The sequence below is a fragment of the Betta splendens genome, chromosome 17 (genome assembly GCF_900634795.4).
Source record: "Betta splendens chromosome 17, fBetSpl5.4, whole genome shotgun sequence".
NCBI lineage: Eukaryota > Metazoa > Chordata > Actinopteri > Anabantiformes > Osphronemidae > Betta > Betta splendens.
This window is the reverse complement of record NC_040897.2, coordinates 10,955,010-10,969,185: the sequence shown is the minus strand read 5'-3', so window position 1 is coordinate 10,969,185 and position 14,176 is coordinate 10,955,010. Positions and strand designations below refer to the sequence as shown.

The window sequence follows — 14,176 nt, the reverse complement described above, 5'->3', positions numbered from 1 at the left end:
CGGATCCAATATAATAAACTAGAATAATGTTTTATAATAAGTTCATCTCTATTTTTATTTCCATAAGTTGGGAGGATGTTGCTGTGTGACCTCAGCTACAGCATCGTTCACATCAACAGCCTTGTTCAGACTTTTATTCTGAAAGTCGCCCCTCTGAAGACTCGTCCCCGTAAGAATGTGAACACATGGAGCTTCTCAGGAAGACAGACGCCCTCTGTACTCGGTGACCGTAAAGAAGACAAAGCTTTTTACAGTATCAACACACACAAGACGTGACCTTGTGGCCCCGGAGGGCAAAAGGTGAGAGTTGTGGGAGCGGGAGCCTGGTTCCAGCAGTCTGCCGGCGGACGAGACGCATGTCCTCGTCACCACATTCCTTCCCATCTTAGATCATTAAACAGCTCTCGCCGGCTTTCTCTCTTCAGTCCCTTCCAACCCAGAGCAATATAAGTCTTTATTTTTGCCCAGATGGCACCATATAATGAAACCAGAATAGAACGGGAAGCACAAGTGTAATAAGCTCCGTGAGCTTCCAGCGCAGTTTCTGCTGGTGCTTTTGTACAGGTGCCTGAGTATGAAATTCAGATTAGTCTGATGGGGCTGGAGGTTAAATAGTCAAGTAAGAATTTCCTACTTCCATTGAAAGCTGATTCTGAAAAAAAGAAGGTGCCAGTACTGAGCAAAGGTTCAGAGGAGTCTGCTTTGGACATACATGCAGGGAATAAAGGAATACGTCTGAGTAACCTCAGGCTGTGTCTTTTATATTTGGCTGAGTGAACTGGCTGCAACACAAGCCTATTCTGATTTTATATTCATGACTTCCCAGAGGAGTGTGTGTGTGGGGGGGGGGGGGGGGGGGGGTGTAAACAAAACAACAAGCAAGGAGAGTATATAGCTGATGGAAGCTATGCCCATATACTGTCACATCTAGAAAGTCAAATAGCGTCTTGCACAGACTGAGGAGCGAGGTCATCCTCCGCAGCAAACACTGACTCATCTCACACCCACGCACATGCATGCACACCGATTGAGGCAGGGAATCTTGCTTGCATTCACAGATTTGCAGCAGAATAGTAAAAAAAACTAGTTATCCATCAATGTGCACAACTTCAATAGCCCCATAAGGACAGGGAGGTAGAGCGGCTGAAAGGCTCCATGCAGTAGCCTGTGCACAGCCGCTGCCTCCAGCAAACTGCAAAACGCGTCACTTTGGTAGAGAATAATGACAGCATGCACAAATGGAGCCTGGAAGCGTCAGTGCGGCCGTGTCTTTTCAGACATGTCCTCTAAACAGAAGCCCCTTCACAGATCCCTGGCAAGGACATGCGTGACTGCAGAGCGCCCTCTAGGGGACAGAGGGTTGAGCTGATCGGACATGAGGGACAGTCACGCAATAAGAACGGAGGCGAATGCACATCAAAGCCCGTCCTATGCAAATGGGACTGACAAAAAGGAAAAACAAACTGTGACTTTTGATATGCAAATGCTGCACGAGTGTGCGCGAGGGTCGTGAAATTCCCCAAATTCATTCCGAGGGATTTCCTTCCAAGGTGAAACGCTGGGAGAAGACGCCGGGCGAGTCCGTGTATTTTGGGTTGCGTCCGCGGTGCCGCTGCGGCAGCGTTATGTCACAGGTCACGCGGCGGCCACCAGATGGGTGCCCGGCCCCGAGACGAGGCGAGGAGAGGCGCCTGGAGTCAGCTGGGCCGCAGCGAGGCACACATGCAGGCCGCGGGTCACGCAGGTCGGCTGGGTCAGATGCCACGCAGACCCGGTGCCTTAAACGCTCACACTGGGTCAGCACCGCTCCACATTCAACATCTACTGCTCTGTGAGGTCAATGTCACAATTTAGAAATTCTAGTTTGGCCATTCAACATTCAGCACGTGCATGACTTTCATTTCAGATGTTGAACGTCTATACTAAAAGTACACGATTCGTCCAGTTGGTTAATTCAACTTTATAAAAAAATTAAACCACTAGAGAGGAACAAAAGGTCTTATTCTCCGAGGGAACAGAACCTTCCATTGCAGAGAACACGAAAAAAAAACTGTTTTCACTAATGAACAAGAATTAGCGCAGAAAAATGGAAAACCAAGCTCTAGCCGGACCATCGCTCAGCCTGAAAGAGGCTTGTTCAGCTAATAAACGCCACGCTAAATGAGAAGCGCGGTGTGGAATAAATGGGCTTTTTTATCATATTATTCTAATGAGAGCGAGTCATGGATCAAATATCTGCAGTGTGGTATCGCCAAGCCGTTTCATTAACCCGGATTCCATTACGCAGCTCGAGAGGGACAGCGGGAGCCCGTTCTCCACATAATGCATGACTCGTGCATTCGGCCGCCAACACAGCCTGCCTTGTCAGCGAAGGCCCTCTTGTGGGAAATCTAGCAACTGGAGGAGCGGTAGGAGAGTTAGATAAACTTCAGCCTGAGGACTCTGAGGAGTTTTTTTTCGCAGACGGTGATTTTAATTTCAGAAAATCACAAGTTCATACACCTGCCTTTTTCACTAGAAGTTAAATGCAAGAGTTTCAGAACAGGCTTTAACGTCCGTTACGTGTCAAAGAGCCGCAAAACAGAAACATATTGGTATTGTGTCAAATACAGATATATATATTTATTTATTTATATATTTATTAAAAAAAATCTCTTACCTTGTGACACTACTTTTAGACTACAGCCACAGTTTAATATTGAGTAATCTGCATGATAGTTCAAGGAACCTGCTAAATCTAACAACTCAAAACGTGGCTTCTCTTTGACTAGGTATTAGTTACAGAACATGCCTTGACACACACATCTTGCGGTTGACTTCAGTGATCAGTCACTTGAACATAAAACTATTGGGACTCTGGTACAGCCTCTGCGTGGCGTCATGCTTCCCACTTCAAGCCCACTCAAGCTGGAACAGGTCGGACATAAAAGTCATTGTCAAAGTAACTTTATTGAAGGCGGATAACTGTGGTCTGGTAGTCTTGTCTATCTAACCAGTGCTTAATTGTAGGGACTTTTTTTGAATGAGCTATGTAATAAGAAAGTCCAATCTTGCTCTTGCAGACGATACTGTTGATGTGAAGTGAGCCTCTTGATGATTTTACACAATATTTCTAAGAGTAAGGTTTAAGACAGAGGGTCGAAACAATCCATTGCGATTAAGTGCTGTAGGTTTGTCCTTCTGGTGGTTGTGGAAGCTTCATATTTTCTTTGGACATCATTAGACGCCTTAACTCTTGAAGAACAATTTTAATGCTATAAGAATTCTGCCATTTTGCTAATATTGGTATGCTACGTGAATCCACCTGTGGGACAAACAAGAGAACACCAGTCAGTCAAGGCAGACAGTGACTGCACTCAGGTGAGCTTGTCAGGCTTTTGATGGCGCTTACCGTCCCGTTGGAATTATTTATCCCATTCATGCTAATTTTTGTAACAAATCTAACAGTGGGGGCTGTCTCTGGGTATCTAGGTCCACATTCCACCTTCAGACTGTATATCCTGTTCTCATAATTGGTCTGAAAAGCAAGGAGAAACAAACACATTCACACGTGAGCTCTGTACTGGCGGAATGGCTCACGTCCAAGCGTTCTCTGTGCTTACTCTTGCTGGTCCAATGATCATGCCCGTCCACCGCGTGAGAGTCATGTCTTCATCATCTTCAAGGCCCCAGCTGACCGTGCCATCACCTTCACCTTTCTGTCCCTCTTCAAGCTCCTCCAACAAGCGAAAATTGCGTGGAACTTTAACTTCTAAAACAACAACAAAAACACATTATAGCTACATTAAGAAGTTCTATCCATCCATTAAAATAAAAATGCTACCACCCAGGGATATATAGCGATTTTATTAGTGGTTAGCAGCTAGCCTAAACAATGTTCTTAATGTAACGTATCCTGATGCTAACTACTGTAGACCTTATGTAAAATAAAATGTAAATCAGTATTTAACCTAACCTCATTTGCATTACCTTGATAGAAAATTATAATTTTTATATTAGTATTAATTATATGATATTAAGTATTTTATATATGTATATATATATATATATATATATATATATATATATATATATATATATATATATATATATATGTGTGTGTGTGTGTGTGTGTGTGTTGAAAAGGGTGATATCAATAAGTTGCTTGTCCCCTTCACCGCAAAATTTAGACAAATGTTTATGTAGAGAGAGACACGAGGCATCAATACTAGAAAATAGCAGAACCCCACAGGGCGAACCATTCTGCCTGTGGAGCCAGAGTTTAATAAATCTTGTACATTTGTAGACCACCACTGCTGACACATTGCTTTATTGTGAAAAATACGCTGCATACACTAACCTGCTGGTGTGAATTTGAAGTAGTTGCACCAAACCGGTGTATTAAAAATAGTCACCAATCATCTCTGATCCATCAGAATCTTCTGATAAACTATATACAGCTGTTTCATATAATCAATGTGCCTTTAATGAAGCTCAGCCAGCATAAGAGTCAGACAGAAATAGACAGAATAGACAAATGCTTAGTAACAACAAAATAATGCAATTATTGCATAACTACTACAAATCCCATTTGTACTTAACATTAACATCTAAAGGATTAACATAGCTAAAAGCTGAACTTTAAGCTGATCTGCTTTTTGAGATTTAGACAGTCACATCAAATGGACATTCAATGGACTGGTGTGCTAGACACGTGGCCACGCCTGTATCGACTGTGGAACGGCATCTAATTTGACACCTTCCTACCAGACATTTACTGATGACATCTGATGCTGCTGAAAGTTGAACCCTAATAAAATTCAGCACTTGACAGCTGTTTGAAAACGGTCATGAGATTTAGGGCAAGAGCCTTCAATACTGATTGTAAAAATTGAGGGTTTCATTTTTAAAACTAGTCAGTATTTGGAAAATGGTTTTGAGGGACGCCTGAGACATCAGCATTAAACCCAGCGCCTGACACTAATGGCAGCACGAATAACGAGCTACTTGAACCGCTCTTGATCGGTAGTGGATATCGAGGAGACATTATACCACTGCTTAGGATCCTGCAGAGAAATTCGCAAAAGGAAAGCGATGGGAGCACTTTGTAAAAGCCACAGGACAGAGAGGCTGCAACTCAAGTGCTCATTTCAAACATTTATGATAACAAAGCTTTACTTATTAAAATTAGTTAGAGCAGTGGCCGCAATGAAATACTGACACTTTCGTTATAAGCTGGTTCCCACTCACAAGAAATGTAACTCCGTTCTCAACATGCAAACACTAAAAAAGCAACAAGTTAATTTTAGCTCAGCACTGTGTTACTGGTGGCGGCGTAGTTTTCGGCTGCTAAGAAACAAGAAACTGCAGCACAGTAATGCTACAGATACCAGAACCACAACTGACACTTCGTAACATAGCCAGTACAGAACATCTGCTGATTGTGTTCACAGTCAAACATATTCTAGAAGCAACAGAAACTTGCACACGTTGCTCCAGTCTGGATGAGCTGATCCACGCACCCAGAGACAAGAAAACTACTCAACTCTTCCAGAGCAGGCAGAACCTCACACTGATGACACCTTTGACTGACAGGTCTCTAATTGTTTTACACAATTCACCCTGACCCACTGAAAGTCTAATGTGGTTTTAGACTTTCAACAACTTTTATGTGACATCAATGTTCGTGTCTACTGCTCCTCAAATACCTATTGATGTATAAATAAATTACACTTGACCTGTATGTGCCTGAGCAGCAGTCCAAACCTGGAACCATCAACTTTCAACGAAATGGTTATAAATTACTTTAAGCAGTCAGAAATAATAATAATAATAATAATAATAATAATAATAATAATAATAATAATAATAATAATAAAAGATACCTGCAAATTAGGAAAAGTATGTATGGCAATTGACAAAGACATCAAGTGTGAGCTAAATTAGACAGCTCTTAAGTTTCATTTTCCATAATCGTTTTTACTTATGTGGTAATTTTACCTTGAACTTCACCAAGTGAAACTGAATCAGCTTCTCCAAACCTAGCGTTGTTTCCATTATGTTAAAAAAAAGATTACGACAAACCCATAACTTAAGAAAAAAAATGTAAGATAATGTATGCTTTTCTCATATGTCAAGTTTGAAACCCATGCTTCCTGTTGAGCGCAGGCGTGGGCTCTGACTATTTGCTGACGCGACGCGTGCAAACACCGTGGCCGTTTTATCAATCAATAAGATGCGTTAACACACAACTAGCTTCGAATCACCCACGATTGATTAATATTTACCTCATGTAATAACAGTGGGTTAATTACTACAGCTGTCCCTAGAGTTTGAAATGTGACAGGCTGCTAAATCTTTTGTCAATAACGCTGGCTAGGAGCAGGACTGGCCCCTTTTATCCAAACGTTTCCGTCGCAATTTTGTTACACATCACATGAATGCTATATAACTCGTTATAGCTTGTTCCTGTGATGCCGCTTATGTATGAATGCTTCACACACCAGGCGTGAGTGGTCACTGCATGCAGAGTTCTAAATTACTGTGATAAGGTAGCCAGGCATAACGGGCTCGACACGAGCAGAATTTTTTAGTCGCTAAGCTATCTAGCTAGCTAATGCTAACTAGCTAGCATCGCCTGCGGTTGTTTACACACCTCATATTGAGGCCAGCTCACATAAATAATTTAACTTTCATTCAATTATGCTGCCAGTTGGACTTCAACGGCGTTTATAAACAATGTAAGATGAAATTTCTGTGTCACTAAGCTTTTGCAGCTAACACACGTGACACGCCATTCACAACGCCTCGCTTTGGCGACAACGAGCAACACAGTGGCTGCATGAAGTAGATGGGCCCCGTGGAGATCACCGCTCCACCGAAAGGAGACACTGGCCAAACGTTTCCATCTCGGAGCAGTTTAGCAAACATCTCGTGTGAATGAACGGGTACATTTGTAGACCGAGACTTCGGCGCCGCCCCGGCTTCATCTACACTTTGTGTCGCTATGGATGTTAGTTTGAAGGCATACAAACCTGAGGAGGCCGCCATCTTCTTCAGCCGAGTCCAGAAGCGCACAGCAGTGTGACGTCACAGCGACAAGCCTCTGCTGCAAGCTGCGCCCTTCTCCCAATAGAGCACGGCAAGCCTTTTTAACATTGAAGGGTTTTAAACTGACTGTCCATAATTGCATTTTGGAAATATAAAATAGCATTCACATCAGTCACAATTAAATAATTTTCAGAATTATGGTTCAGATATCGATAACTGTATTCTGAATAGGAAGAATTACTGTTTAAGATATCTACAATTATATTTTCACTATCCCTATTTCAATTTCGGACATCTAAAATGACGTAATTAGTGCTATGCGCCGAATTTATTTGTTTCATTTACATTTATATGCAAAACTCAATTGTGGATATGTCAAAACTACTTTCCCATTTAAGTCAATGAGCAATTATGGTTAGGCGAAACTCTATTGTGGACATCCAAAATTCGAATTGCCACTAGTAAAAATGGAATTACAGATATTTTCAATTACAGTTTTGATTAGACTCAAGCATATTACAGTTGTCAAATAAATAATAAATCGGCGCATTGACGTCATTTTAAATATCCGACTTTGCTAGTTCTCTACGGTGGCCCGTAGGTGCCAAAGACAACATAACATTTCAAAACTCAGAAAGTGAAGTTTTCGGAAGTTTGCGGCCTTGGACAGGTATTTGTTATTTAAAGCAGAACATAAAACCGAACGTCCTGATTTCTCAGGTGCTGCTGCAGCTTTTACTACTTCGAACTACCTACATTGGTCGGGACAGGCTTTGAGTTCTGCAGTGTATCACAGTTTTTTTATAATAGATCCTGTCAAACCAAACCATAATGGATGATAAATGTATGAGATGCCATTTTCAGGTCCTGGATCTTCTCCAGTGTTGACCGGGTTCCAGTGACCAGTCAGGCTCAAAGGTTATGCAGTGTCACGTCTGACAAAATTAAACAGAACTCTGTTCCTTCTTTCAATACTGACCAGTCTTTCTGTCCCTGCTACTGATTGTACTGTATATACAACCCAATAAAGCTGAAAGTGATGAGGCTGAACAGCTTCTTTAGTCAGTATTGCTGTTTACTACATCCTTTGCGTTAGTTATCCTTTGCATTTTTTAACAGGCTTGATGCATTGGTTAACTAGAATTAGTTTTATCTCCCCTAAAAAAAAGTAAACAATGCACAACATTAAAATCCAAGAATTGACAATATTTAAACCAGTGGAAAAAAACGAAACACTTTCAGTGAGCAACATTTTATTTTGTGCATTAACAAGTAGTTGACTGAAGCAACAAAGACTTTCAATCTGATAAGTACTCACTTAGAACTCAAACAAAACATTACATTAAGGTTTCTTTAACATCCAGATAAGAAATGCAGCAATAACAATGTACAAGTTACAAAATTGTTTCTTTTAATACAACAGACCACAAACTAAAGAAAAACAAGCACTTTTAAATATATCCTCCATTTCTTTCCAGTCCAGAAGTTTAAGTTCCTTCTTTCGTGGAAAAAGAATCCCTATAGGTTGAGTCATCCTCAAATCATGTCACCTTAATCCAGGACATTAAACATCTAATACGCCCAATAGACATCATTGATTAATCACACAATTGTTTTTTTTGCAGCATGGGAAAAGAGACAGGAGAGGATTTTAAACTAAGTACTGTACATAATTGCAGGGTTTGGCTTAGGCCAGCAGACGAACGGTCTTTCCAGTGACAGTTAAGTAATCCTCATCGGCCAGGGCTCGCAGCGCCTCATCAAACAGCTCCTTAGTGATTGCCTTAAACAAAACCACAACAGAGGAAGCATTACAGGAAGCAGGGAAGTGCACTGAAACTGCAGGACCCCAAGGCCTGATGAGTTAATGTTTTCGAAAGAATTTGTATTAACTGATTTTACTTAAATACTTACAGTTTCTGACTGTCCTCTGAGGTCATCGAGGAGCTGCTGGTATTTCATGGCGGGCGTTTTTCCCTTTGCCTGGATCAATTTCTTTAGGGCTTGAGCAACTTCCTCCTTACGCTTGCGTGCAGTGGCACTCATACCTGGAATCAGATATTGGTGAGACACAGCGAGTCCATCTCTACATCCAAACAAATCAATAAAATGGCCCTTTAGTCTGTCAGAGGTATTTTTTGTACCTGTGGTGAGAATTGAAATGTCAACAAATCCAGTTCTGGGGTCAGTGGCCGACTGCTTGAGCGCCTCTCTGTGCAGCCGCTTGGCCTCCTCCACGTCGATGGTCTCCACCTTCTCAGAGAAGCGCACCTTAGAGTGGGCCTCCGCCAGGCGGATCAGGGACTCAAGCTGTCGGGGGTAGGCGGACACCATGCCTCGACCGCTGCCTATCTTCCTCATGTCCACGTAGGCCTGAGGAGAGACGTGCACGCTTTAGCTAATGGCAGACTGCCTGACCCTTAAGGCCGACAAGCGTTTGGAACGAGCCTTCGACGAACCTCGATGAGGGCCTGACTCGCTTCCTCACTCAGTCTTGGATTGATGTATGTTCGTGCATATGCAATATAGTCCTTCAGCAAAGTCATGTCCAGGAACTCTTCCTCCATCTGCTCCTCACTCTGGTAGTACAACGACACCAGGTGGTGGGCCAGCCTGCGGTCGTACGCCTCATCCTGGGGATCCAGCATCAGGAAAATCAGGTCGAATCTGAGTATAAAAACACAACATTAGAGATGCACATTAGACTGAAGTTACTTTATCACTGTGCTGAGCCCACTGCTTCATAATTAGATGAAGATGCTATGAAGCAGCACATGGGCACAGATGATGCATGTTAAATGCTCATCCACTTAAAGTACAGGTCACCTGGAGAGCAGCGTGTGCGGCAGCTGGATGTTCTCAATGGTGGTCTTTTTGGGGTTCCACTGAGACTCCACAGGGTTGGCAGCAGCCAGCACAGCAGTGCGGGCGTTCAGCTGACAAATGATTCCAGCCTGCGAAGAAAGAAACTCAGGAGTCAGAATGGACCTCCACACACCTTCCTACATGAGCATGCACGATTATGTTTGTCAAATGTACCTTGGCGATGGAGAGAGTCTGCTGCTCCATGACCTCGTGCAGCACAGAGCGGGTGTTGTCGCTCATCTTGTCGAACTCGTCGATGCAGCAGATGCCGTTGTCGCTCAGCACAAGCGCACCCGTCTGCAGCACCAGCTGCCTGGTCTCCGGGTCCTTCATCACGTAGGCGGTGAGACCCACGGCGCTGGAGCCTTTTCCTGACGTGTACTGGCCACGGGGCACCAGGTTGTACACGTACTGCAGCAGCTGAGACTTACTGGTACCGGGGTCCCCACAGAGCAGGATGTTGACCTCCGCACGGAAGTGACCGCGGCCAGTCTGGCTGAAGTCTTTGCGAGTGCCGCCAAACAGCTGCAGCAAGATGCCCTGGAAGAAGCCGAGACAGGTTTTAATTAAGTTCAGGTAAATGTCAGACGTCTGCCCTGTGACCTTAGCACAGCTCGGCACCTTTTTGATGTCCTCATGTTCATAGATACTCGGTGCGAGGGCAGAGGCCAGGCGTTCGTAGACGTCTGGCTTCGCCGCCAGCTCCTTCAGTGTCTGCACTCTGTCTTCAGTGAAGAGCTTCTGCTCAGTCTCCTCATCCAACCCGTGAAGACGCTTCTCATCCGTCTTGCGGAAGTGAATGGCGTCGATGTGAGTCTTGTAAACTGACTTCACGTTGCTCTGACGGGGGTTCACACGCATGGGGACTGCTCTGTAGATGCCTGGATGTACAGTGCACATACTCTTTACTATTGAGACGCTGACACTTCTCGAACCAAGCCAGTCTGAATGATGACACCACTCTACTTGTATGCCCTTAAGGGAACTTACCAGTGATGTTTATTCGGTCTCCCGGCTGCACCTTATCAACCAGGTCATTGTGAGCATAGACAATAGTTGTGTGAGGCGTCTGTCCTGCAGGCATGTCTTCAGGAGACTCCTGAATTTTGATCTGTTGTGAAGACGGATCAGTAAATGAACAGATGACGTGACCTCAACGGTAACACATCAGCTGTTACCACTTAACATATTCTGAGATTAGGTGTGATTTACTCTCAGGCATGTGCCCCATTACTAGCCCGATCAAACTCTCACCATCTGTTTGTCTGAGAAGACCGAGCGATTGTGAATGAGTGCCAGACTGTGGGTGGTGTTGCAGTGGCGACACACAGCCGGCTCGGCGATGCGTCCACGATCCACCTCCACACGGGTGCTGTAAGCGCACACCTGGCACTGGAAGAAAGCCTCCTGCATCTCCGGGATGAGCTGTGAAGTACGGATCACCATGCCGCTGATGGTGATCAGCTGATCGATGTCTTTAAAAAAACAAGACAAAAAAAAGCCACAAAGAAGGTTTATCGTACCACACATCTTACCACAGCAAAGAACGATATTCACAAACACACTGAATGTGGAACAAAGCATGATTTAATTAACTGTATGCATCAGACCACATAATCCTGGCCCTATTAAGATCACGCACCTTCAGGGTTCAGGCTACGCATGTTCCTGGTTTTCAGGGCATTGTAGGGGCGAACCTGGATCTGAAACTCCAGAATAGAGTCTGGGAAACGCTCAAAGAAAAGCTCGTTGACGGCCATATCGAAGGTTGGGATGACTTCCTGCAAAGGAAAAAACACGCAGTTACAACGGTTTAGTACTACAGCATCTAATAGTTGAGAATTCATACACAACGCTTTGACTCAGTTTATTAAAAAGTACAAAGGTATGCAGATGGTCACAACTGTGCATAATGACAATTTATAGAAATATGATTACACAAATATATATGGGTCTCTACCTGTGGGTAGCAAATGAGCTGCCTGTAAAGTTCTGCATCAAACGCCTGCACATGTAGGCAATTCACATTGAGCACTGGATCCCCAACAACACTGATCTGAAAAACAAAAGTAGAAGAAATTAATAACTAACTAAATCTCTCTATGGTTACAATTATGAAGAGACTCAATTTGCTGGGCCTCATGCTTAATCTAGATCTTTTCCGACTCTCCCAGAGCTCAATGGCACTACCTCCTCCAGCTTCTGCATATATAATGGCTCACTCAGGTCCAGCCCAGCGTTCTCATCTTCAGTGGATGTTGGGTCGATGAACCTCTGCAGGAACCTCTGAAAACAAAACACAGAAACATCTCCATCAAATTTTACGCTAAGGGAAAGGATGATGATGTAGCAACACCTAAGAATGTTCATACCTGAAACTTTTCCTTACAGGTTGCCACATTGACATCAGTTCCCCAGATCACCAGTCTCTGGCCTGCATTCGATTCACTGGCTACTGCACCTTCAGTGTTTGACTGCAAAGTGACAACAATTTGTTAAGTCTTGTGCAAATAAACATACAACAATGGCCATTAAGATCTTAAGGGATACACTGACTGGCTCAGAGTGAAGATCCACTTGTGGAGCTTTCCTCACTGATCCCAGATCAGGGCGCTGTCTGGCTGGAGTGCCACGAACTCCACTCCGAGGGGTCCCTTCAATCCTGGAGCTCGGCGTCCCATACATCAGGGGAGAGCTCATGTCTACCTCATTGGGTTGAACTGAGAGGAAGATTGCACTAAAATTCCATGTTGTCATTTCTACCCACCCCAAATATGAAACAAGCTGTAAATGTAAATTTGGCCAGCTATGTTATAATTAGTACCCGATGGTCGTGGGCTGGAGAGCAGAGAAGTGTCCTGAACTGCTGCAGGACTGAGCAGGTCAGTGGGCGGTGAGGTTGGCATCGGCATGAGGTCCCCGGTGGACGAGTCCTGACCCCTGCGCCTCTGAGAAGGAGGTGATGTGGGCACATCACTGCTGGCTGTCAACACAAGATATGAAATGTCAACGATAGACATCTGGAGAACACAGATCCAGAGTAAACAATCAGATAGCGGATAGAATGCTGGGCTACATTAATAATAATAATTAAAAAAGAACTCACGTGTAGATGGGTTGGTGTTTCTTCCACGTTTGCGCCCAGGAGTTGATGTGGGGGAAGACATTGTTGATGGGTTATCTAGAAATAAATAATATATATTAACTGACATTTGCCACATATTTTGGGGCTATATTTTTCTTCTGAATATCTACCCTAACTCCCAGAAGCTTAAAACTGTATGATTAAGTCAAAGTACTGGTTGTTTCAAAAGATCTGAAAATCATTATTCCCATCCATTTTAAAAAATCTACAGCCATCCACGCATGAGTTCAGTTTAATACTTCAAAATATACTAACAAGTTCACATTGCGAACCTTTAATTTTACCCTTTCCCTCAATTCGGGGTTATGATTTGTGTGCTGACAAAATATGGTTTCAACTTTATTTTGAAAATCTACAATTTAATTGTACAATTTTTATTATGAAGAAACGTGCAGATTTAGGTCACACGCCGAATTCCCATTTACTCCAAAGAAATCCCTACGATTCCTTTATAAAACTACTACTAAAAGGTAAACGAGCCGTAACATCATATCGGTCCTCAAGCCTTGAACAACTGTGAGGATGGCACTTTGTGACGTGGACATCACCCTGCTCCCTCTTTTATAATCACTCAATTATAATCAATAATTGTAATGTATTGCATTTCTGTTACTTTAAGACAAGAATGTGGCCGAGTTTGCACCAACGACTCCTCCATTTGACATGTGGCTGCGAGAGGAAACAATAACCTCAAACCAACCTGCACTATTTGACCGTATGTAACACGTAGAGACATCATCAAACAAATTAAAACGTCCGTGCACAATATACGAAGATGTCAGAAAACAGACCGCGAAAGCATATACATAAGAAGCAACGACTAACAAACAGATAAGTTCAGTAAATTTGGTTTTCTCTTACCCACTTTTCTACGTTAGTCCAAGTGCTGAAGAACTGGCGCGAAACTGCCGGTGACGTAATTTTCGCGGGGAATTTTAGACCAATAGCAAGCCAGGTTTGTGAGGCCATTTCATTTACCGCACAGGGGTGTTTAAGTTGTGTTTCACCAAATACCACATGTTAGACACGTTGTATGCACGTAAAGACACAAAATAAATGTTATAGTATTAAAGTACAAGACATAGTAATTCATATAGTGTTTTTCAAATTCAATTTGCATTTACGAGTTCCGCAGTC

The 14,176-nt window shown here is 43.3% G+C and overlaps 2 protein-coding genes across 4 annotated transcripts; both read right to left on the bottom strand.

The window, feature by feature from the left end:
* Positions 1-2,930: 2,930 nt before the first annotated feature.
* On the bottom strand, positions 2,931-7,132 carry ube2v2 (ubiquitin-conjugating enzyme E2 variant 2). Its single transcript, XM_029132370.2, has 4 exons — positions 7,014-7,132; positions 3,603-3,751; positions 3,392-3,517; positions 2,931-3,304 (listed from the first exon to the last, which is right to left on the bottom strand). Exons 1-4 carry the CDS (start codon positions 7,027-7,029, stop codon positions 3,158-3,160), a joined length of 438 nt encoding a protein of 145 aa, XP_028988203.1. The 5' UTR covers positions 7,030-7,132; the 3' UTR covers positions 2,931-3,157.
* Positions 7,133-8,265: 1,133 nt separating this feature from the next.
* Positions 8,266-13,982, bottom strand: mcm4 (minichromosome maintenance complex component 4). 3 transcript variants are annotated; one of them, XM_029132872.3, is made up of 17 exons: positions 13,901-13,982; positions 13,001-13,075; positions 12,719-12,877; positions 12,451-12,614; positions 12,267-12,368; positions 12,085-12,180; positions 11,855-11,950; positions 11,537-11,675; positions 11,149-11,369; positions 10,885-11,005; positions 10,516-10,775; positions 10,069-10,434; positions 9,856-9,983; positions 9,489-9,696; positions 9,174-9,402; positions 8,944-9,077; positions 8,266-8,812 (listed from the first exon to the last, which is right to left on the bottom strand). In XM_029132872.3, the coding sequence occupies exons 2-17, from the start codon at positions 13,059-13,061 to the stop codon at positions 8,717-8,719; spliced, it is 2,580 nt and encodes an 859-aa protein (XP_028988705.1). In that variant the 5' UTR covers positions 13,062-13,075; positions 13,901-13,982; the 3' UTR covers positions 8,266-8,716. The 3 variants fall into 3 exon arrangements, with proteins under 3 accessions (XP_028988705.1, XP_028988706.1, XP_028988708.1); XM_029132873.3 differs by having other exon boundaries at positions 13,905-13,974; XM_029132875.3 differs by lacking the exon at positions 13,901-13,982 and adding an exon at positions 13,740-13,762.
* Between the last annotated feature and the right edge of the window lie 194 nt (positions 13,983-14,176).